This window comes from Oncorhynchus clarkii, chromosome 16, assembly GCF_045791955.1.
Source record: "Oncorhynchus clarkii lewisi isolate Uvic-CL-2024 chromosome 16, UVic_Ocla_1.0, whole genome shotgun sequence".
Classification (NCBI taxonomy): Eukaryota; Metazoa; Chordata; class Actinopteri; order Salmoniformes; family Salmonidae; genus Oncorhynchus; species Oncorhynchus clarkii.
The window spans coordinates 39,739,358-39,760,500 of record NC_092162.1 but is presented as its reverse complement, the minus strand read 5'-3'; the positions used below and the strand labels follow the sequence as shown (position 1 = coordinate 39,760,500).

The following is a 21,143-nucleotide window of genomic DNA, read 5'->3' as shown; positions in this document are numbered from 1 at the left end:
TATTTTTAGCCTAAGTGCTACAGACAGAGAAGTAGAGGGCAAATATGTAACTTTCAGATCACGTATTCCCTTCTACGTCACCCTCTCTCCTTTTTTATTTTTTACTGCAGACCAAATATTCCAGTTCTCTCTGGCCCTATCCTCACATACCGATACAGCATCTGCCCACCCCTTTTTGCTAAGCAGTTTGGTACTGTCCAAGCTTCCCACAGCACTGCTGCTTCACCTGGATGTTGCTAGAATGTTCCTTTTTTGGGGGGTGGGGGGTCTGTGAGAATCCTAACTGCGTGGGCTGTTGGATTAAGCCACTGCTGCAGCATCAGAAGGGGTTTAATCTACGAGAAGCATCAGCAGAGAGAGACACTATTTCCCAGGCTCTATCTTACCCCGTTGTCAGTTCTTTTACTTGACTGTACAAGAACTGCTGGGCATCAAGGACACATACAAGAGAGGATAGAATATCAAAGGAAGGAGGAAAACAGAGCTTCTTTGACTGGAGCAGAGAGATAAATAAAGCCTCATAGTGCCTGCTGCAGACACCAGACACAGTCATTATGACCCAGGGCAAGGTAAGGGCTTTACAGATACATCCTATAGATCTCACTGTATCCTCATTCATTCCCATGCTCATTCTGCAGTAAACCCATAGTCAAAAAAAAAAGGAAGGTTCTTGGCTTATATTTTTTATGTCAGTGCGTGTGGTCCACGATGTTACGTAATCATTGTGGCAGCATGTACGTAGGCTGTACCTGTCGCTCCATCCTCTCACCTGCCTCTGTTGAGGAGCTAATCTCGTTGTGTTGCTCAGTAACGACGCAACGTCTCTTCGGCAGCAGAGAATAATATTGTCATCAGAGAATGGCAGAGTTGACGAAATGACAGCTATATAACTCGATTGTATGGAGATGGAGAGAGGGTAATGTTCAGCCTGCGTCACTATCCTTCAGTCCAGAGACACGGATGAACCCCCCCCCCATTATATATAACCTTAAGTGTTGCTGTTATGCATTGACTCAAAGCTGAGGAAGTTAAAGAAACTGTATTAGCCTACCCATACTAATGACTGTAAATGAGGTCACAACAGATTCCAATTTTTATGTAGGAAATATGGAGAGAGAGGAGAGGGATATTCATTGGCACATTCATTAGCCATCTGGACAGTGTTGTGTAATGATGACTCATTCACTGATCCTGGATCGTCTACACCCACAGTGTGGAGCTATGCTACAGCAGAGGGTTTGTCTAAGGACCGATCTCAGTCCAAATCGTACAGTCAGCAATCAGAGCATCAGATCAGATTTCAAATTAGTCCCAAATTGTGAATCTGAATTCATCGTATTTGCTTTTAAAATGTGGATTTAAAATATATATATATTGTTGTTAAAAAAGGAATTTGGATTTAAAAGTTTCTGCTCAAGTTTCTCAGTTGACTAGTGGCTCATAATCATCCTCTGTTGTTTTATTAAAATGTATTTTTATTTCCAAACAGCTATTTAGTCCTGATTCGTTATCTTATGTACCCTCAGCTTACAGTCGCAAACAAGGCTGCTGAAGCAGGAGAGAAGCAGTATGGCACTTCAAGTGGAGAAGCAGGAGGGCCACCGGCCCCTCCCACCTATGAGGAGGCCACTGGCGCAGGTGAGAAAGGTATGTCAGTGTCGCAGAAAGAACCGTCATTTCTTCACTCCCCTCTCTTTATGAACAAAAGTGTGAAAAAACAACTGACCATTTACTGTGTGTGTGTTTGTGTTGAACTTGTCAGCAGGCATCAGCGGCAGCCCCTGTTACAGTGGGGCTTATCCTAGTGATGGGGAGATGCTCACAGAATTCAGCTGGAGTGATAAAAACATCCGACGGATCTTTATCCGCAAGGTAGGCTATGACTATAGCTATTAGTACATTATTACTACCTTATCACCCTATTACATTGCACTACCTATACAAGCCAATTACTACTATAATACTACCCCATTACTACATTATTACTACCGTATGTTAAGGCCATACAGATACTGTATGCTATTTTTAAGCTGTGTTTTTCATTACCTCCTTTTAGTTGTCTTTTTCCCCCCCGTTACCCCCGTTTAGGTTTACGCCATCTTGATGATTCAACTTCTTGTCACTCTTTCCATTGTGGCTCTCTTCACATTCTGGTACGTGTTCTATAACCTCTAAATACGGATGCCACTCTCCATCCTTCTATAGTTTTACCTGGTCAGGCAATAGATGGTCAGGACAATCGCAGGAAGTCCTACACTTTGATACAGTGATGTTACATCACTGTGCACCAGACATAAACCTGTCACAGGTGCTAGATAGGAAGCAGCAGTTTACCATAACAGGCCTGTTACCATAACAGGCAGGAAAACACACACAGGAACAAGTACTTTGATGAAAATGGGCAAACGTTGCATATTTACAATTATTTTTGGTCCCTTCATCAGTGAACCAGTGAAGAACTACATTCAGTCCAACCCTGGATGGTACTGGGCTTCCTAGTAAGTCACAGCTTTGATCTTGCATACATCATTACTATGTTGATTTCATTCTGAAAGTACTAAAATCTGTGTTATTTCTTCACACAGTGCTGTGTTCTTTGTCACATATATTACACTCGTCTGCTGTCCTGGACCAAGGTGAGTTTACAGTGTTAATGTGTGTGGTGAACACAAGTTCAGTTATTATGATACTAGAGAATGTATAATTTTAGCAGAATTTAACTACAGTACTTATTATGTTTGATTTGTATTTCCTACAGGAGACAGTTTCCATGGAATCTGATCCTGCTCGCCATCTTTGTACGTATCATAGAGTGTTGGAAACAATCCACATCTTTACAACATTTATACACATTGTCCAAAGACTTTGAAGTACTACACATAATTCAGAATCACAGACTTCTCCTCTGTGTGACCCCTCTTTCTCGGTAATGTCTGTTCACTTTGTAATCTCTCCTGTTGCAGACCCTCTCTCTCTCCTATATGACAGGGATGCTATCCAGGTACAGTCTCCCATAGCTGTGTCTACAGTTTGTTTTGTCTCCGTTGTCCGCTATGCTTTGCATGCCTGCTTCTTCAGACTTTCAGTATGGCTAGCACAATGGTTTTTGCAGCCAGTTAAACAGCTAACGTGTTACATTAAATTCAGCTAAGGTCTTGGTGAACAGCTAATAAGTAGAATCAGGTGGGTTAAATTAGTTTTGGGTTGAAAACACGTATGGGTTGGTAAATCTCCAGGAAGAGGTTTGGTGCAGCCCTGCTTTAACCAGTGTCAGTGTCGATCAGATATGCCAAAGGTATACATGGGCTTAGTAACATTGTTATACATTTTAGGCTTGCTTAGTTACTGTGTATTCACCAAAATAAGTCATTAATATGTTATTCCTGTATTTAAAAAAATGGTGTCATTTCTTAGTAAATAAATACTTGGCAAATAATTTCTGTACCATATCTTCCCCCCTCTAATAGTTATTACAACACCAAGTCAGTGGTGATGTGTTTGGGTATTACTGCTATGGTCTGTCTTACTGTCACTCTCGTCAGCTTCCAAACTAAGGTCAGTCTGCCTGTGAAAAAGGGAATTCTATAATTTAATAGGATCTCTGTGCTTCTATGATTCACAATTGGTTATAGGTTGTTATTATTCCTCATGGCCAAGTTACCTTCTCTTTTGCTGCCCTATCTTCCCTTTTTTTTCCTATTCAGTTTGATGTGACATCATGCCAAGGTGTATTGTTTACCTTCTGCATGGTCATGATGGTGTCTGGACTGGTCCTGGCCATTGCATTGCCCTACGGATATGTAAGTTCTAATAATAATAATACACTTTATTTGTAGAGCACATTGTCATACATGAAAGCCTGCAAAGTAAAGTGCTATACATAGCAGGAAGTAAAACTACCCTAATCAGAAACTATATAATGAATGAGGTGAATAAGTAAATGCAGGTGGAGACTAACATGAGGAATTGGCAGCGTTTAGACAGGCTGCCAATTCTGTTCCCCCCCCCCACTAACTAGTCTTTTGACAAATCAGATCAGATCTTTCTCAGAGCTCATCCGATTGGTCAGAAGACCAATTAGTGAGAATAAAAACCCATCAAGCATACAGCTGCGTCAGATCTAATTGAACGTTCACGTTTTCGAGAGATATAATATCAGCTTGTTTTGTGCTCCAGGTGCCCTGGGTGCATGGTGTCTATGGTGCCTTGGGAGCGTTACTTTTTACCATGGTAAGTGTAAAATCTATATAGTCTGTTTTTACTTGACAGTCCACCAATGACAAAGAGAGATGTACAACTACTGTAATACTTCAACTCTTTTCTCCGTTTCAGTTTCTGGCGTTTGACACCCAGCTACTGATGGGGAACAAGCGCTACACAATAAGTCCAGAGGAATACGTCTTTGCCACTCTCAACATCTACCTCGACATTATCTACATCTTCTCCTTCTTCCTGTCCCTGTTCGGAACAGAGAGGACAAACTGAATCCACCTCCAGGCCAGCATCTCAGCTTTTCCATCCAAACACGGCCCGTATTCATAGTCTCAGAGTGGTAGTGCTGATCTAGGATCGGCTTTGCCATTTAGATCACGGTGAAAAGTGTCATACACACAGGGGGGGGGGGGGATATGATCCTAGGTCGACACTACTCGGAGACACGGTATGAATACAGGCTCTGATCTCACCAGATGTACTGTACACAACCCATTGATCCACCACTTCTTCCCACAGTCTCAGCTTAGTGTGATTTTCCTTCCCCCTCTAGCATGATATGGACCTATACTACTTTATTGTCTGCTTAGCTGTCAATCTCCAGAATGTACAGTACTTTTCACCTATAGGGTCGGCGATCTATAGAATTACATTGCTAACGGTAGATAGGTGTGAAAAACACATGCAAAACACTGAGTCTGTCTAAAAGCTAGAACTGTAGGTGTTTTTGTCTTATGCAGATGTGATGTCCTTGCTTTCTCCCGTCTTTTAACAACAACAGTCATGAATGACACTGCTCTACAGGACTATTTATCACCTCTTGTGAAGAGGAACTTAAAAGTATCTTCCCTGAAAGGCATGAATATCTGAATATCTTTCAGTGTAGCAACGTAGACATCATTGTGCTTAGTTCATCAGTAGTGCACTAGGCTACATCCAATTCCATCAGTGCATAACACATTGTGGTGACCCTCAGCTTTAGAGTAGAGCGAGAGAGAGTAAAGTAGTTCCTTTTTTTTGATCCAAACTTGGGAAATTGTTTTATCACTCAGCATCGTCAATAAATCCAAAAAGGACAAGACACGTATCCATGACAAAATAAATTACACACATATTAAGACACATTTAAATCAATGGCATCTGTGCACAGCAAGTCTGTGGTTTGTTGTTTCTCCTCCAGTCTGTCAACTCTTAGCCTACTGGTTGAAATCTCAAAGGAACATAAGATCCGGAGCATGCAGGCAATGCAATCCAATTCTGATTTCATTTGAACGTAGGCAAATTGCTTGGCTTTCCTTAGCTGCTTTAGACGAAACATTAGTTAATCTAGTTGCACTAAAACTGGAGATGTAATGCAATCCTGTCAATATGATGAGCCATAGTCCAATGATGTCAGTAGGGGTTTACTCACCACCCTTCTCTTTCTTTGTAGCATTCTGTTCTGTATTATTCCCTCCATGTTACAATTTTCCAGCTATGTTGGCTGCTATTTAACTCTTTTAAGTTTTTATTTATTTACAGATAGCTAAACGGGAGTCATCCCACTGGGCACAGATGTCAATCCAATGTCTATTCCACATTGGTTCAACGTCCTTTTGTTGAAATGATGTGGAAACAATGTTGATTCAACCAGTGTGTGCCCAGTGGATTGTATTTAGAATCTAAATATATGGCTCTGGGACTGGGTTAAACCAATGATTCGATACATATGCATGTTTTGGGGGCCAATCTTGAAAACCTTTACAATGTGGGGATGTGGAAAATATATGTATTTGCTCCAGTAGTTAGTTATACAGTGCCCTCCATAATTATTGGGACAGTGACACATTGTTGTTGTTTTGGCTCTGTACTGTAGCGCTTAGGATTTTAAATTACACAATGACCATGAGGTTAACATGCAGACCGTCAGCTTGAATTGGTGGGTATTTTCAATCATATCGGGTGAACCATTTAGAAATTACAGCACCTTTTGTATATAGTCACCCCATTTTAGGGGACCAAAATTGTGACAAATTCCCTTTATACGTGTATTAAAGTAGTCAAGTTTAGTATTTGGTCGCATATTCCTAGCACGCAATGATTAAATCAAGCTTGTGACTCTACACACTTGTTGGATGCATTTGCTGTTTGTTTTGGTTGTGTTTCCGATTATTTTGTGCCCAATAGACATTCATGGTAAATAATGTATTGTGTCATTTTAGAATCACTTTTATTGTAAATAAGAAAATAATATGTCTCTAAACACTTCTACATTCATGTGGATGCTACCATGATTACGGATAGTCCTGAATGAACCGTAAATAACGATGAGTGAGAAAGTTAGACGCACAAATAGCATACCCCCAATGCATGCTAACCTCTCACTATTACAATATCAGGGGAAGTAATCATAGTAGCATCCACATTAATGTAGAAGTGTTTAGAAACATTCTATTCTTATTTACAGTAAAAGTGACTCCGAAAGACACAATACATCATTTGCCATTCATTTCTATTGGGCACAAAATAATCTGAAACACGACCAAAACAAACAGCAAATGCATCCAACAAGTTGTTGGTCAAAAGTTAAATGTAATGGTTGCGTGTTGGGAATATGGGACAAAATACTACACTTTTTACTACTTTAATCAAATCAAATTTTATTGGTCACATACACATGGTTAGCAGATGTTATTAAGTTAAATACTTGTACATATATAAGTGACTTTATCCCAATACTTTGGGTCCCCTAAAATGGGGGGGGGGGGGGGGGACTATGTACAAAAAGTGCTGTAATTTCTAAACGGTTCACCCTCTATGCATGAAAATGCACTCAAATTAAAGCTGACAGTCTGCACTTCTAACCTCAAAGTCGTTGTATAATTTCAAATCCAAAGTGCTGGAGTACAGAGCAACAACCAAATCACTGTCCCAATAATTACAGAGGGCACTGTAAATTGATGGCTTAACCTCGTGGCATAATGTTTTTATAGACACTGAAAGAGTTGATATTTTTTTGTAAAAGCAAAGAGTTTTGATTATTGTGACAAGAAAGAGTTAACTTTAAACATGCTTGCAAACTTTCTTGATGTGTACATGGCAAGAAAATAATACTACAGTGTATTTGGCCTGAAAAAAGCGTACATATATTTTCTTAATAAAACCCTGAATGGTTCATCTGTGTATGAAATATGTGGCCTTGGAATAGTCTTATCTGAACTAATTGTACTTAATTTGCTGTTGTAAAAAAAAATGTTTATCTTGGTTAAGTGCGTTGAGTGTTATTCCATAGTGTGTTAGGAAATTAATTTATGTTTACAATTCTTGCTGTAAATAAAATAAAACATTTACTCACCAATCTTCTAGGTTTTTTTGTATCTCCGACACTAAACTAGATACGAGCAACGATTTATATTATATTGACAAGATAATCGAGGGACCGCTCTAACAAATGGACATTTTCCACATTCGACACTCATTTTATCCTCCATAGAAAAATTCCTCACTTTGTGGTCTCATTTTGGCGGACAGATTTCGGATGTAGTAAACCCTCTCGTTCCGCCTCTACTTTTTGATACGAGTTGAACTGACGTTGACTTCGTCAAAGAAGCGCCATGAAAAAAGCATTCCAACCAGCCAATCGCGTTTCATAATAATTGTATCTATTCAATTTGCTCATCCAATGAAAACGTATCATGGTAGAACGCCAAGGTCGGCCATGTTGTGTGGTTTCCATTAGTTACCACAGCCACAAAGTAAAACTTGGCTATTTCCTACAAATTCATTTGTAAGACATTTGCTTTTTGGTCCTAATTTAAGTTTAGTGTTATACATATGGTTGGCAGTGTGGTTAAGGTTAGGTTTAAAATCACATTTAAAAAATATACATTTTAGAAATAGGGATGTTTTTTTTAACTTAGTGGCTGTGGTAACTAGTGACGACCATGTTGTGGTTTTGAATGAGGAAGAAGCGGGAGAGGTTAGAGGTTATCGTTTAATGAGTTATTTTTTATTTGAAGTACTACATTGAGTTACTTTGGACTTCTTTGCTATTTAAGAAATATACATGGCATTGTCGAATGTGATAGTAGTGATTGAAATCCTAGTCGCTACAGCCACATAACCAGGATTGTTAGCTAGCTAGTTTAGCTAACCACAAGCTAGCTAATTTCAAGGGACGGAGAACGGTAACTTGATAGCTAGCTGGTTAGCAGTGTTGTTTAGCTAACTAGCAACGATTTACTTTCCCCGGTCGAATGACGTTGGGTGGCTTTATGTGCTTTTTCCTGCGCTGGCAGGTGGGTTGGAAGCAACCATAGCGATACACATTTTCGCGGGCGGGAGGTTTTAAACTTCTCTAAACATGTTCAATAAATTTTATGAATTAATTGGAACGGGTTTCGCTAATCTCCGCAATGGAGTACCAGCTCCCGACCAACAAGATAATGATACACACGGAGTACAACAAGGTGGTCGGATAAGGACAAAAAGACCTATCGACTGGTAAGTTAAGGTTATTCTAATGTTAGCTAGCTAACTTATCTGTCATCTATTTGTTGTGTAGTAATCTAACTTGGCTAACGTTAGTAATCTAATAAGCTAACGTTACCTAGCAAATTTAGCTTAGTGTACCTGCTCGTGGTGGCACTGGATGACCTAACTAGATGCTATGTTTAGCTAAATTGTCAACTATGTGTGAGTTGTAGCTAAACTTGCGGACCTGTCTATTTGAGATGGTGGTGAGATTTCGACCAGCCAGTTAGCTACTACTAGCTAGCTAACGTTACAGAAGTATGGCACACTGTCTGACACAGTTGGGTTGAGCAACCAAAGTGCGTACTCAGCAAGACCCGCCGCCGCGGCACTGTCAGTGATTCTCTGGCACATGTTCATGTTGGATATTGTTTCCCCCTGTTTTTATAGTTTGGAGGATGGTGACCAAGATGACCAGGCACTGGCAGTGAAGAGATTTCGGATGGGTAAGCTAACAGCAATCTTGGCTGTGCATTTTTGCAAAAGTATTTGGACACCCTTTCAAATGAGTGGATTAGGCTGTTTCAGCCACACCCATTGCTGACAGGTGTATAAAATAGAGCACACTGACATGCAATCTCCATAGACAAACATTTACAGTAGAATGGTCTTACTGAAAAGCTCAGTGACTTTCAGCATGCCCCGGGAAACTGTAAGTGCCGTTATTGTGAAGTGGAAACGTCTAGGAGCAACAACGGCTTAGCCGTGAAGTGCTAGGCCACACAAGCTCACAGAACGGGAGTGCTGAAGCGCGTGGCGCATAAAAATTGTATGTACTCGGTTGCAACACAAGTTATCAAGTTCCAAACTGCCTCTGGAAGCAATGTCCGCACAAGATCTGTTCGCCGGGAGCTTCATGAAATGGGTTTTCATAGCAGAGCAGCTGTACACAAGCCTAAGAACACCATGCACAATGCCACGTGTCGCTGGCGTGGTGTAAAGCTTGCCGCTATTGGACTATGGAGCAGTGGAAACACGTTCTCTGGAGTGATGAATCATGCTTCATCATCTGGCAGTCCGACGGACGAATCTGGGTTTGGCGGCTGCCAGGAGGACGCTACCTGTTCCAATGCATAGGGCCAACTGTAAAGTTTGGTGGAGGAGGAATAATGGTTTGGGGTTGTTTTTCATGGTTCGAGTTAGACCCCTTAGTTTCAGTGAAGGGAAATTTAACACTACAGCATCAACGATTCTGTGCTCCCATCTTTGTGGCAACAGTTTGGGATGCCCTTTCCTGTTCCAGCATGACAATGCCCTCGTGCACAAAGCGAGGTCAATACAGAAATGGTTTGTTGAGATCGGTGTGGAGGAACTTGACTGGCCTGCACAGAGCCATGACCTCAACCCCATTGAACACCTTTGGGATGAATTGGAACACCGACTGCGAGCCAGGCCAACTCACCCAACATTCCCGGTGCCACAAATGCTCTTGTGGTTGGATGGAAGCAAGTCCCTCTAACATCTAGTGGAAAGCCTTCCCAGAAGAGTGGAGGCTGTTATAGCAGTAGAGGGGGGGACCAACTCCATATTAATGCCCATGATTTTGGAATGAGATACTTTTGGTCATGTAGTGCATGGTTCCCTATCTGAACTGATATGATGTGTTTGTGCATATGACAACAGGGGTCTTCATTGACACAGTGAAGACTGCAGCTGAAGGGGTGAAGAGCCATAGCTCCAACGTGGCATCCTGGGTACGGAATAGTGTGACTCCTACCTTGAGGAACATACTGCCCACTTCCCCAGACCCCCCTCCGGAAGAACACTTTCATGAAGAGCCAGCAAAAGAGCTTCAGCCTGAACCCTCAACTTCTGCACCTCGTCCCTCATCTGTCTGGGAAGAGACTGAGGTATTGGATCTCTTTATGATGTTTCAGGGCTCTTAATTCACAAAGTATTAGTGCTAATCTTGGATAAGTTTTCGAGTTTTAAATCATAATGAATAGGGGGGGCTTGATTATAGATCAGCACTTTTGAGACAGTTTTTGAATATGAGCCCAGATCTAGTAGTAGATTCATATGTATTCATTACTCCAGTTTATTATAGGCCAGCGCTCTGTTATATTCATATTGAACAATGATGCCATTTGTTTTTATGGTATTGTTTTCAGGTCCTTGAGGTGAGGTACTCTGATCCCCTGGATGGGATGTGTGTCGCTCCCTTGACAACTCTGGAATGGAGAAACTCTAAATCAGGCAATACTCTTTTCTAAGAATGTCTATGAAACCATTCCTGCTGCTGGCTGGAAATGTCAGTAATGTTGACATGGAAATGGACTGTTGTTTAATCGACACTTTCTCTCCTCCTCCGTTCACGGCAGAGTCCTTTAGAATTGAAAAGACGATGATAGGATCGAAGGTTTGCAGACGGCAAGTGTGCATGGCTCTCACACATCGTGATGCGCCCAAAACGAATGGGCACTCTGTCAGTCTGCCTCATTCCTCCAGCAGTACCCTTAAGCCATGTCCCTCTACCCGTCTGGGCAGGAGCCACCTCAGAACACCTGCATCAAAAAGGTATGTTCATATGGTCAATAGATCTAGGCCTGCCTTTCTCACTGGGTAAAAAATGCATTCTGCTATTAATCAAGCATTGAAAACCTTGAAAAGGCTTGATTTTTGAACAGGGCCCTTTGCAAGGTTGTTAAAGAGCTTGAATTTCAAAGTGCTTGAAAGTGTTCTATTTCCTGTGCTTGATATGGTTCTATTCACAATAATATGAGTAACATGTTCGGTGCAGTAATTGAATTCTCTCTGTAGCCAGTTGACCTCAGCAGGATGCAGCTCTTTCACCAGCATGTATGAGAAGTCCTTCCCCATCCGCGTTGTGCAGAGTCCTTCACACGGCAGCCCTTCCAACCGCCTCCTCAGAGCCGGGGCTCGCTGCACCGCGCAAGAGGTGAGATACCAGCTACCAGAATATTTATGGCTCCCACTTGCTGAACTTTTGCTATTGGTGCTGTTTTCAAATAACGCTATTATGTAACAGCGTTATTTGAAAACAGCCCAATGGCTAAAAGGATCCAGGTATTCTCCAGGTATATTCAGGACTACGTGATAGAAGCATGGTGTAACTGAACTTCCCTCTGGGGAAAAATACTTATTCTATTGTGTCTATCCGTGTGTGTGTCTCGACTAACATAAGTCCATATAGATACAACAGAATAAGTATTTTCCCCCAGGGGGAAGTTCAGTTACGACCTGCTCATATCACGTAGTCCTGAGTATACCTGGAGAATGTTGCCTCTACCTCATATCCAAGCTTTATTTATAATATAGATTGATGGGTCCTCTCTGTGTTGCTCCAGTCTGTCTGTGAGGAGGAGAAGATTGTGTACAGACAGCTGCTGGCCATGGTCTCAGGTGGCCAGTCCTTGTCGTTCCACAACGGCAGCCCCCATGGCTTTCCGCGCTCACACAGAGACTTGTGAGTACAACAAGCACACCGCTAATGCTACAGTCCTCTCGCTCTCCTCAAGTCCCCGAGGATGACTGACAGTTCAGTCGTGCTCAAGGACCTGTACTCTCACGTTGATGCAACCACACACGTTTTTATCAGGAAATCTACCCTTTTCTACTTCTCCCCGGGGTTTGATTGTCCTACGTCTTGGCCATTTGGTGTGCTGGTGCTCCTTTCTTATAATCGCTCTCTCTCGCTCTCTCAGCACCAGCTTCCTGAGCACCAGCAGGCATCTGCTCCAGTGTTCGTCCCCTACGGAGGCAGGAGATGCCTCCGAGGGCCCCAGTGAACCCCCAAGCCCCCGTCCAGAGTTCAGCCAGGGCTACAGCAACATCCCCAGCCCAGGGAAGGGCTCCTCCAGTGGGGCAGGGAACCACACCTGGGCCCCCGACTCAGACCTCAGCCCCAGGGGACCAGAGACACTACAGTCTGCCCCCTCTCCAGCTACCCTACAAGACACCTCTTCTCAGGACACACAATCATCAGGTGAAAGGTCTTAGCCCGTTTCCACTTCATCAGAGTTGATGTAGTAGTTTATTGACCCCAAGGAGGGACATTGATTTATCACCACCAGCAGTATACAGCTGTATACAGAGACAGGACATGATAACGCCGCAGTGCCATCTTTAGTTTTATGTGTTGTGTTTCTATAAAAGCCTGTTTGTCTCTCTTGTACTAATTTGGACCATGGCTTGTTCTGCAGCGCATGATGGGGACTCCGTAATCATTGTGAAAGAGCAGAAGGGCAAAAAGCCATGCAGTTCAAGGTATGTGTTTTGAATCGTTTGTTGGTGTGCGTTATTTACTTTGTGTTTCCCATCTAGCCTGGTTACTCTCTGTCTGTCTCTCCAGTGTGCCATGCTTCCAAGCTGAACTCTGGATCAAGGAATTGTAAGTTCCTTAATTTGTCACCATTCCTTGATAAATTCATACGGCGTATCTTGCTGTGCACCTGTGCATACTGGATACAATTGAAATCCTCCTCTAGCTCATTCTAGAAGTCCTCAAGTCGGATGTGTGTGTCTGTGTTTTCCAGGACTAGCATGTATGACTCTCGTGCCCGGGAGAGACGGAGGCAGATCGAGGAGCAGGAGGCCCTAGCTGCTCAGCTGCTGAGACAGGTAGTTAGCATCCTCTTCTCTGCCCTCAATGGTGTGACGTCAGCCCTCATGTCTATACCGAGTCCCACATTTACCACCGATGCGGCCATTGGGAAAATATAGGAAGTTTTCCCCTCTATGCTTCGTTCAACCTCCTAGGTTATTAACTATATGAAATGAGGATGCTCTTTTACACGGGGAGGACCGCTCTGAAATCAGCATTCAACTCAACTTGTCCTGATAAGCCTGTACTCAATAGAAAATGATTTGGTGGTCTGTCTAACCCTCCTGTCCTGTGGTCTGGTCCAGCGTCTGTCAGATGACAGCCAGCTGGGCAACAGGTCCGTGGAGCTGCATGTCAGAGTCCCTCTGGAGAAAGAGGTTCCTCTGGCTCCTCTCGTCGAGGGACCCAAACCCTCCGAGGAGTTCCCTGAGCTCACCGAGGTACAATTCACCGTTTGTTTTTAGTAGCCCCGTATGTTGTGCCTATTTCTGCACTTTGCGTTTGTGAGCCAGCTCATTACCAATAAAATTGCATTGCAATAATTGTACTAAGTGTGTTTTTAAATAAGTGAAATGGATTTGCTCACTGTGTGCGTCAGGAATGTACATAGCGTGCAGCCTTTAGCTGAGCCAACATGTTTGTGTGTCTGTGGCCAGGATATGGAGGGGGAGGTGTGCCGGGCGCTGAGGGGAGGCAGCCAGGACGAGATGCTGAGTGAAGGATTCAGACTCACCATCACACGCAAAGACCTCCAGACACTCAGCCACCTCAACTGGCTCAACGACGAGGTGAGAGCACGTCACACGCTGCTTCTGTTTATATTGCCGTCTCATACCTCTGTTTTTGGAGGCGGCTAGTCATTTCTTCTCTCTGTGTGTCTGTGCCTATACAGACAAGATAATAACTAATACAGAAGGTGTTTATCCGTGGCTCTATGCTGTTTTCTCTGCTTGACCCCTGCTTCCTCTTTCCAAGGTGATCAACTTCTACATGAACCTGCTAGTGGAGCGCGGGAAGGATCCCGGCCTGCCGACGGTCCACACCTTCAACACCTTCTTCTTCCCCAAGCTCCGCAGCGCAGGCTACTCTGCCGTACGCCGCTGGACCAAAAAGATGGACATCTTCTCAGTGGACGTCATACTGGTGCCCGTCCACCTCGGGGTGCACTGGTGCCTTTCTGTGAGTTAACATACAATATATTGTACTTTGCTGCTGCCTGTCTACCTGGGGGGGGGGGGGGGGTACAGTGGCCTGGCCTGGTTATGCATCCACCATAGTTGCTGGAGCCATGCTGGGAAAGGACTATGTGAAAATGGAAAAAAAATCGGAGCCAGCACAGTCCGGTTTAGATTGGTTCTATAGTGGGAATCACACTAGACAGAATCTGTCATGTGATGTTTATATTGACTGTTATATATTATATTTGTAATATTAAAAAAAATATATATAATAATTCTCTCAGGTGGTGGATCTCCGTAAGAAGACTGTCACGTACTTTGATTCAATGGGAGGGAACAATGACGAAGCCTGCAGGATATTGCTGCAATACCTGCAGCAGGAAAGCAAGGACAAGAAGGGCAAAGACCTGGATACGTCAGAATGGACTCTGCAAAGCAAGAAACGCAACGTACGTGTTACACTATATCTAACCCGAGATCTCTCTCAACTCAACATGCTTTGACACTTCACTGGTAGATGTTTCCGTCTTTTGAAAAATGGATCTCAAGCCATTTCTCCCAACAGGAGATTCCTCAGCAGATGAACGGAAGTGACTGTGGAATGTTCACCTGCAAATACGCTGAGTACATCACCAAAGACAAGCCAATCACATTTACACAAGTAAGTACTTCAACCGCCAAGCTGCCACTGTGTCTGTTGGGGGGGGGAAAGGCCTGTGTTTAATACCATCTTGAGGTGTTTTGAAATGTTTTATTTGATAAAATGTTGAATTTGGCCTTTACTACTATAGCCTATAACGCAGTGAATAACACATTCATAAATGGCAAAAAAGACAGTCCAAAAAATGTATGTGGTGTCAGTGTCTGTCCTATATCTAGGAGATAAACAAAAAATATTTCCTCAGCCCTTTTCTTTTTTTTGACACGCATTTAACCCCTTATTTTTGTAGGCACAAAACTACCTCCATACTTCCATTCATTTGTTTGGGTTAGCTTCAGACGAGTCCCGTGCCACCTGTGGGGGTCATAGAGCAAAACGGAGAACACCATCGTGTTCGTGAGAGTCAACTTTCAATGGATGGTTCATATTCGTTTTCTAGGCCTAACCGTTCGGACCTAAGGATTCATTTTGTGAGAAGACTGATTTTCCGGGATGTTTCATGGTCTGACAAACACTGATGCGATGGATTGAGATGCAGCCCATGCAAATAAAGGGATATCTTTAGCTTAAACTGTTGGATTTTGATGGATTTTATTATTATATTACTTGGATTGACGTATGGGTGTGTCAATAGACTCTAAAGCAGCCCTGTTCTATATTTGGAATACTGGCTGTATTTAGAATGCACTCCATATGTTGCCAAAGCAATTGAATTGATCAGTATTTCTCCCTGGTTATACGGACAGACTTGCGTTTTGAAATGCAGGGATCAATCAGGTAGCGCGAGGTAGAGAGATGCTGGGAAATTCCACCAGAGCAGACTGGCCTAAAGCTTTTTTGACCTGGCACTTGTAAGAGACCGCTGTTTATTTGCTCAAATGTGATGCCCGGTCACTATAAGAGATTGGCACTTGTTGGCGACTCTGCTTTTAATGGAAGTGTAACGGTAAGCATGAGCATTCCTCAAACAGAGCAACTAGTGGTAGGGAGAGATGAATAACCCTGTGGAACGGGACATCACTCGGGAACAGCAGAAGTGGCCAAAGGGTAACCTACCACGCAATTCATTGACAACGAGCATCGTTTGCCACAGTGCCTGTAGCTGCGGTAGTAATGGCTTTCCTTCCATTTCTCACCGTAGTATGAGAAGTACAAAATAACAATGTGCCTGTCGCGTTACCCATCCTCTGGCTGTAGTCCAATGTGGAGTAGTACTGAAGCACGATATTGCATAATAGCAGTTTGGTAGCTACATTACTTCAACTGCATTGCTTGACCAATATTTTCCATCTCTAACGTTACCACAATGAAGAACGATGGCAAGTTGGACTTTTACGTTGTTTTTTAATTATTTTTTAATGAAGGGAAGGCAAGCTTGCAAATTTTTTTTTTTGTTTGTACATTTGCAGAAACGTTAAATGCTTTAGCTAGAATCTTTTAAATCTGCCCTGTTTGCTCAGGAGTCCCTAAAACACGAATTACAATTCATACAAATGTCAAACGCCCATATATTGTGGAGGGGGGGCATTGGGATTGAGCCTATGAGTTACTAACTCAGTATTTAACTCCGTATTTCCCTTCCCTCCAATTGACAGAAACACATGCCCTACTTCAGGAGACGCATGGTCTGGGAGATATTGAATCGGAAACTATTGTGATGAAATTGGGACGAGATTTCTGAACAGGTCAAGAGCGAGGAAATGTCTGAAATGACAACGGTGACAACGGTGCCCATGACGCTGTGGCTGTTCCATTGCAGGAGGATACATTTATTGCAACCACAACCTCCTGTGTATTAGCAAGCAAAGGTCTCTCTTTCAATTTGGGGGTTGTTCTCATTTTACAAATGATACTCTGAGATGTTCCCGTCAGAGGATCCCGTCTAGTGAAGTTGGGCCAACCAGTGCAACTGCTTGTATTTTTGTCACTGTCGATATTTTTGTAAACTACTCAGAAGTATAATTCGCCGAGAGCTTGGTGATGTGATGACTGTTAACACCTTTTATTTTTCTAGTCTACGGTCAACACCCCTTACCTGGATCAATAAACTGGTTAAATGAGAGAACAGAGTTTGAGATGCAGTGACATTCTTTGCTTTATATCTGGAAACCCACATTTGATAGTGGCTTTTAGCTAAATGGAAAATATATGCAACTGACCTCAGAGTATAATTTGTAAAAGGGTAGGCCTAGATATGGCAGTGGTGTGTTTCCATACATTGAGGTGACACGAGTATCCTCATTGGTTAATTGGACCCCATCAACAGATAAGCAGCCGTGATGCTTCCTTGACCGAGAGACCTGTTATTCCAAGACTAAATTGTGTAACCTGAAATGTAAAGTCTATTTTGTTTTAATAAGCAAAGCAACAAAACAAAAAAACGTTAGTGCATTTTTCTCTGGATATTTTCAACATGTGTATATACTGATGAATATACAGTTTCTTGGATAATGTATTTAATATACATTTTGTACCTTTTTATTATCTGTTTTGTATCTAGAACAAAGTCTTTTTAGAAATAAATTCCTCAAGTATTGTGTGTGTGCATCTGTTTGGAAAGGTGTACTTTACATGACATACACACTTGGTAATAAAATTCCTTTTAATTAAAAAAAAATGACCTAGTTCAAAAATAACATCAATCCCCAAAAAAATAATTTAGAAAAGCTGTTAGTCTAGAAAGGGGGATTTTTTTTTTTTAAAGGCTGTGTTTAAAACACCGCCATAGACCTGCTAGTGTGGCACGTAAGGGCAAATTAATGATTGACAAAAGTGAAAAAGATTGTACATGATTGCTTTATAATGGACTTGATAAAGCCAGGGGATAGTAGATGTTAAGGCTGTGAGCCAATGACTGAAATGTGTTCCTTTTTAACCTGACATGACGTTGGTGACTTATTGCTGGACGGAGCTTCAACTAATATTTCCTCCCTCTTGTTGGCATTGTACAATGAAAGACAAAGCAGTAGAGCCCACTCCTACGCAACCTTTAAAATCCTAAATTAGCAGCAAGATGTTTCAAGTGGACTTCATGTAAATGATTGTCTGAACTACGGCAAAGGGCAAGGGCATTCTGACATCTCAAACTAATGCTGAATATTTTTTGATTTCAACTCAAATCTGGAATGATTATGTCCTCAAAATTAAATGAGTGTAACAAACATTAAATTGTGGTTTCCTAAGACTGATACTACGTGAGCGTAAATATTACAAGAAAATAATTCCTGTTTTATCAAACACTTTGCAGACAGTGCATAAATGTTTCCAGATAGCAATTTAGTGTGTAGCACCCTTTTTAAATCCTCTCTTGATGAAATCTATAAGGCATTTCTGATAATATTCTTCCTACCACAAATTAAATCATGACACAATTCATAAAGCTTATTACTAGTGTCAACAAACCTTTTCATGTACAGTCACAAATCAAGGAAAAAGAAAGAACTACAGATGTATTCTAAACCAAGCATTGATCACTTGGAAATGTCTGAATGTCTACCGGATGATGTCTTTGGTAACAAACAAAAAAATCAACAACCAATATTATTGGTTGACCAAGAATAAGGACTGTGTATCTGGATGGACAAGGTAGTCAGTGTCCCATTTTTAGGAGATGGTGTGAGGCCTTTAGCAAGATAGCCGAGTGATTTTTCTCCAACCTCATGAACCATGCTGTACATGGTAACACTTTATTTGGATAGTCCACCTGTCAATGCTTTTTCTACAGATGGTCATACTATCACCGATTTAAGGTTAGGGTTAGTAGACAGCCTGTAGAGCATATACAGATATTCCCTTCTATGCAGCGATCTCACTGTCATTTTGATGAACAGCGAGGCGTGTAGTCTTACAACTAAACGTTTTGGATGAACTCAAATGAAAGCCACCAATCGCAGAATGCTTTCAAAAGTCACTATTGACAAACAAACAGCCCATTGTCACCTGAAAAAGTTCTGAAATTCATCTATAGCGTAAGTATTGCATTATTGTGGATGTGTGTGTGTGTTTTATATTTTTTTATTGCATAGATCACTGGCCTTTTTAAGAAACAAAACAGTCTGATTGGATGTTTGACCTGGGATTTAGGCCTGGTTTGTGAACGTTTGACGGAAGAGTGAAGCTATGGAGACAGTACCCGCTGTGACTGTGCGGGGCAGCCTGGAGAACCATAGAAGTTAAGAGCTTAGAAAACGTCTCCGAATCTTGCACACGAACACTCAGCTGACTTTACATTGCTCTTGTTGGGTAGGAGGTATTGTTACTTTTCACACCGCATTCCCTAACCACTGATTTAGTGACTACTCTACCACGTAGGACACATTTCTGAAATCATTTCTAAGAGGCATTACACTTAGAGCTCGATTCAGTCAGCGAAGCTGAAGTTGTTACGGATTGCGCAATAGACATTTAATGGTCATTTCCAATTGAGCCAACATGCAGCGTTTTCACATTGCCTTTAAATTTCAATTTGGATTGAACCGAGCCCATAATTATCTTGGAGTGATGAGTAGTTGAGCACACCTCTTTAAAACGGTGAACGTGCCAAAACTGATGACACAGACTGATTTGAAATCTCTCAAACATTTAGAGCATTTTCCATGTGATTGAAAATTAAAACAGAGATTGAGAACAAGAAAAACCAAAAATGACTAATGACAGACATTATTCCAAAAGAGCCAAAAAGCCAACAAATCTTTCAAAAACAAATCTACTTGTCCATAGAAACATGTAACCACTCACTGCACACTACAAAAAAATAAAATGTATCAATCTGAAAAGTATTAAATCGAATAAAAAAGATCTCACAAACTTTCTTTAAATAAAAAAAAAACAGTCACTCAGAATCAAAACAAAACCGAATAAACAAAAACAGAGGCATCTATTAACAGACAGAGAGAAAGTAGCGTTGGATCTCGAATTTACTTGTTTAAACTACGAGCGCAACACTCAATAATGTGAACTCCTGACAACAACTTTGGGTCTGTTTAAAAGGGTAGCAGCTTAACCCACTAAAACCAAATGTAAAGACTTATTTATGTTGTTGGTTGGCATTGGAGAAATATAAGATTAAATTCCCCAAATATAACCAGCAACTAAATGTATTTCATGTCAAATTGAATCATGCATATATATATATTTTTATTCCCTGCATGATTTTATTATAATTGGCCAGAATCAGGAAATAATCAATTTAATGTTTGATTGTCTTAAGCTTTATTTCTAAATATCTATTTAGATTCTGAGAATTATTGTGAGAATTTCAACTAGGGACCCAAGTGCTAAAAACGGTATCTGAGTTGATAGTACCAGATATGACACCGTCTATGATCTAAGTAACTTAAGCAGTTGGTTCAGCCTTCTCTCGTCACAAATGTACCAGTAAAAACACTGTGAAGTGAACAAAAACAACAATGGAATTGTGAAATGAACAAAAAAAATATTTGATTAGTGACTTTTTGAATCTATACCAAAAAAATACAGGTGAAAAGCTTACAAATAGATGATGAAATGAAAAACGAAATCAGCATATTTTACAAAAAAAAAGTACAGCTAATCGACAACGCATGTTGTTGTAACTTTTATAATCCTGATTTCATTCTGACTCCCCAGAATATTTAGGAAAATAATTTGTTAATATGTGCACAAAAAAAAAATCCTGTGTGTGGTTTCTCTTTCTTCGACTGTAGAGTCATGTTCTGTGGTCAAAATAGATGCCCCATGTTCTGTTCGTTTTCACAGTATCCATTCATCTGTATTCAAGAGTTTACCATAACCTCTGATTTTGAAATATCCTTTTGTCCATAGTGTGACTGTCTGGTGCTTCTGTCCAGAGTCACTATGCGCTGAGCTGTACGGGACCGCAGGTGGCCCAGGAAATAGACTCTAGTATAACCCACCTGTCCCTCCTCTTCACTTTCTAAGCTGATAGGAGTAACCTGTGTGTTCTGTGGGAGTCTCCAGGGAAACCTGTTGCTGCTGGATGGCACTTTCCTGTAAACATATTGAAGAAGAATTCATC

At 41.6% G+C, this 21,143-nt stretch overlaps 3 protein-coding genes across 6 annotated transcripts in view; 2 read left to right on the top strand and 1 right to left on the bottom strand.

Annotated features, from left to right (window-relative positions):
• Positions 1 to 328: 328 nt before the first annotated feature.
• LOC139368427 (protein lifeguard 2-like) lies at positions 329 to 7,549 on the top strand. 4 transcript variants are annotated; one of them, XM_071107306.1, is made up of 12 exons: positions 329 to 569; positions 1,527 to 1,638; positions 1,763 to 1,872; positions 2,089 to 2,153; positions 2,445 to 2,498; positions 2,586 to 2,636; positions 2,759 to 2,798; positions 2,964 to 3,001; positions 3,468 to 3,555; positions 3,705 to 3,800; positions 4,177 to 4,230; positions 4,333 to 7,549. In XM_071107306.1, exons 1-12 carry the CDS (start codon positions 555 to 557, stop codon positions 4,483 to 4,485), a joined length of 876 nt encoding a protein of 291 aa, XP_070963407.1. In that variant the 5' UTR covers positions 329 to 554; the 3' UTR covers positions 4,486 to 7,549. The 4 variants fall into 4 exon arrangements, with proteins under 4 accessions (XP_070963407.1, XP_070963405.1, XP_070963408.1 ...); XM_071107304.1 differs by having other exon boundaries at positions 333 to 569; positions 1,527 to 1,647; positions 4,333 to 7,545; XM_071107307.1 differs by having other exon boundaries at positions 434 to 569; positions 1,766 to 1,872; positions 4,333 to 6,438.
• A 560-nt stretch (positions 7,550 to 8,109) lies between these two features.
• On the top strand, positions 8,110 to 18,295 carry LOC139368425 (sentrin-specific protease 1-like). Its single transcript, XM_071107301.1, has 17 exons — positions 8,110 to 8,694; positions 9,115 to 9,170; positions 10,348 to 10,574; positions 10,836 to 10,920; positions 11,046 to 11,241; positions 11,485 to 11,623; positions 12,033 to 12,151; positions 12,390 to 12,670; positions 12,888 to 12,951; positions 13,037 to 13,075; positions 13,221 to 13,305; positions 13,594 to 13,728; positions 13,945 to 14,076; positions 14,264 to 14,467; positions 14,751 to 14,915; positions 15,032 to 15,127; positions 16,723 to 18,295. The coding sequence occupies exons 1-17, from the start codon at positions 8,555 to 8,557 to the stop codon at positions 16,783 to 16,785; spliced, it is 2,226 nt and encodes a 741-aa protein (XP_070963402.1). The 5' UTR covers positions 8,110 to 8,554; the 3' UTR covers positions 16,786 to 18,295.
• The window catches only part of LOC139368426 (RNA-binding motif, single-stranded-interacting protein 2-like), a 36,767-nt gene continuing 33,190 nt past the window's right edge, over positions 17,567 to 21,143 (bottom strand). The window contains exon 13 of the mRNA XM_071107303.1: positions 17,567 to 21,115. Coding sequence (XP_070963404.1) covers positions 21,035 to 21,115 — 81 coding nt within the window. The 3' untranslated portion in view covers positions 17,567 to 21,034. The remainder of the gene's footprint in view (positions 21,116 to 21,143) is intronic.

Coding starts and splice junctions, on each gene's coding strand:
- LOC139368427 (XM_071107304.1), top strand. Junction 1,873..2,088: donor GACGGATCTTTATCCGCAAG/GTAGGCTATGAC, acceptor ACCCCCGTTTAG/GTTTACGCCATCTTGATGAT. Junction 2,799..2,963: donor TGATCCTGCTCGCCATCTTT/GTACGTATCATA, acceptor CTCCTGTTGCAG/ACCCTCTCTCTCTCCTATAT.
- LOC139368425 (XM_071107301.1), top strand. CDS start 8,555: ATGTTCAATAAATTTTATGAATTAATTGGAACGGGTTTCGCTAATCTC. Junction 9,171..10,347: donor AGTGAAGAGATTTCGGATGG/GTAAGCTAACAG, acceptor ATATGACAACAG/GGGTCTTCATTGACACAGTG. Junction 12,671..12,887: donor TCAGGACACACAATCATCAG/GTGAAAGGTCTT, acceptor CTTGTTCTGCAG/CGCATGATGGGGACTCCGTA.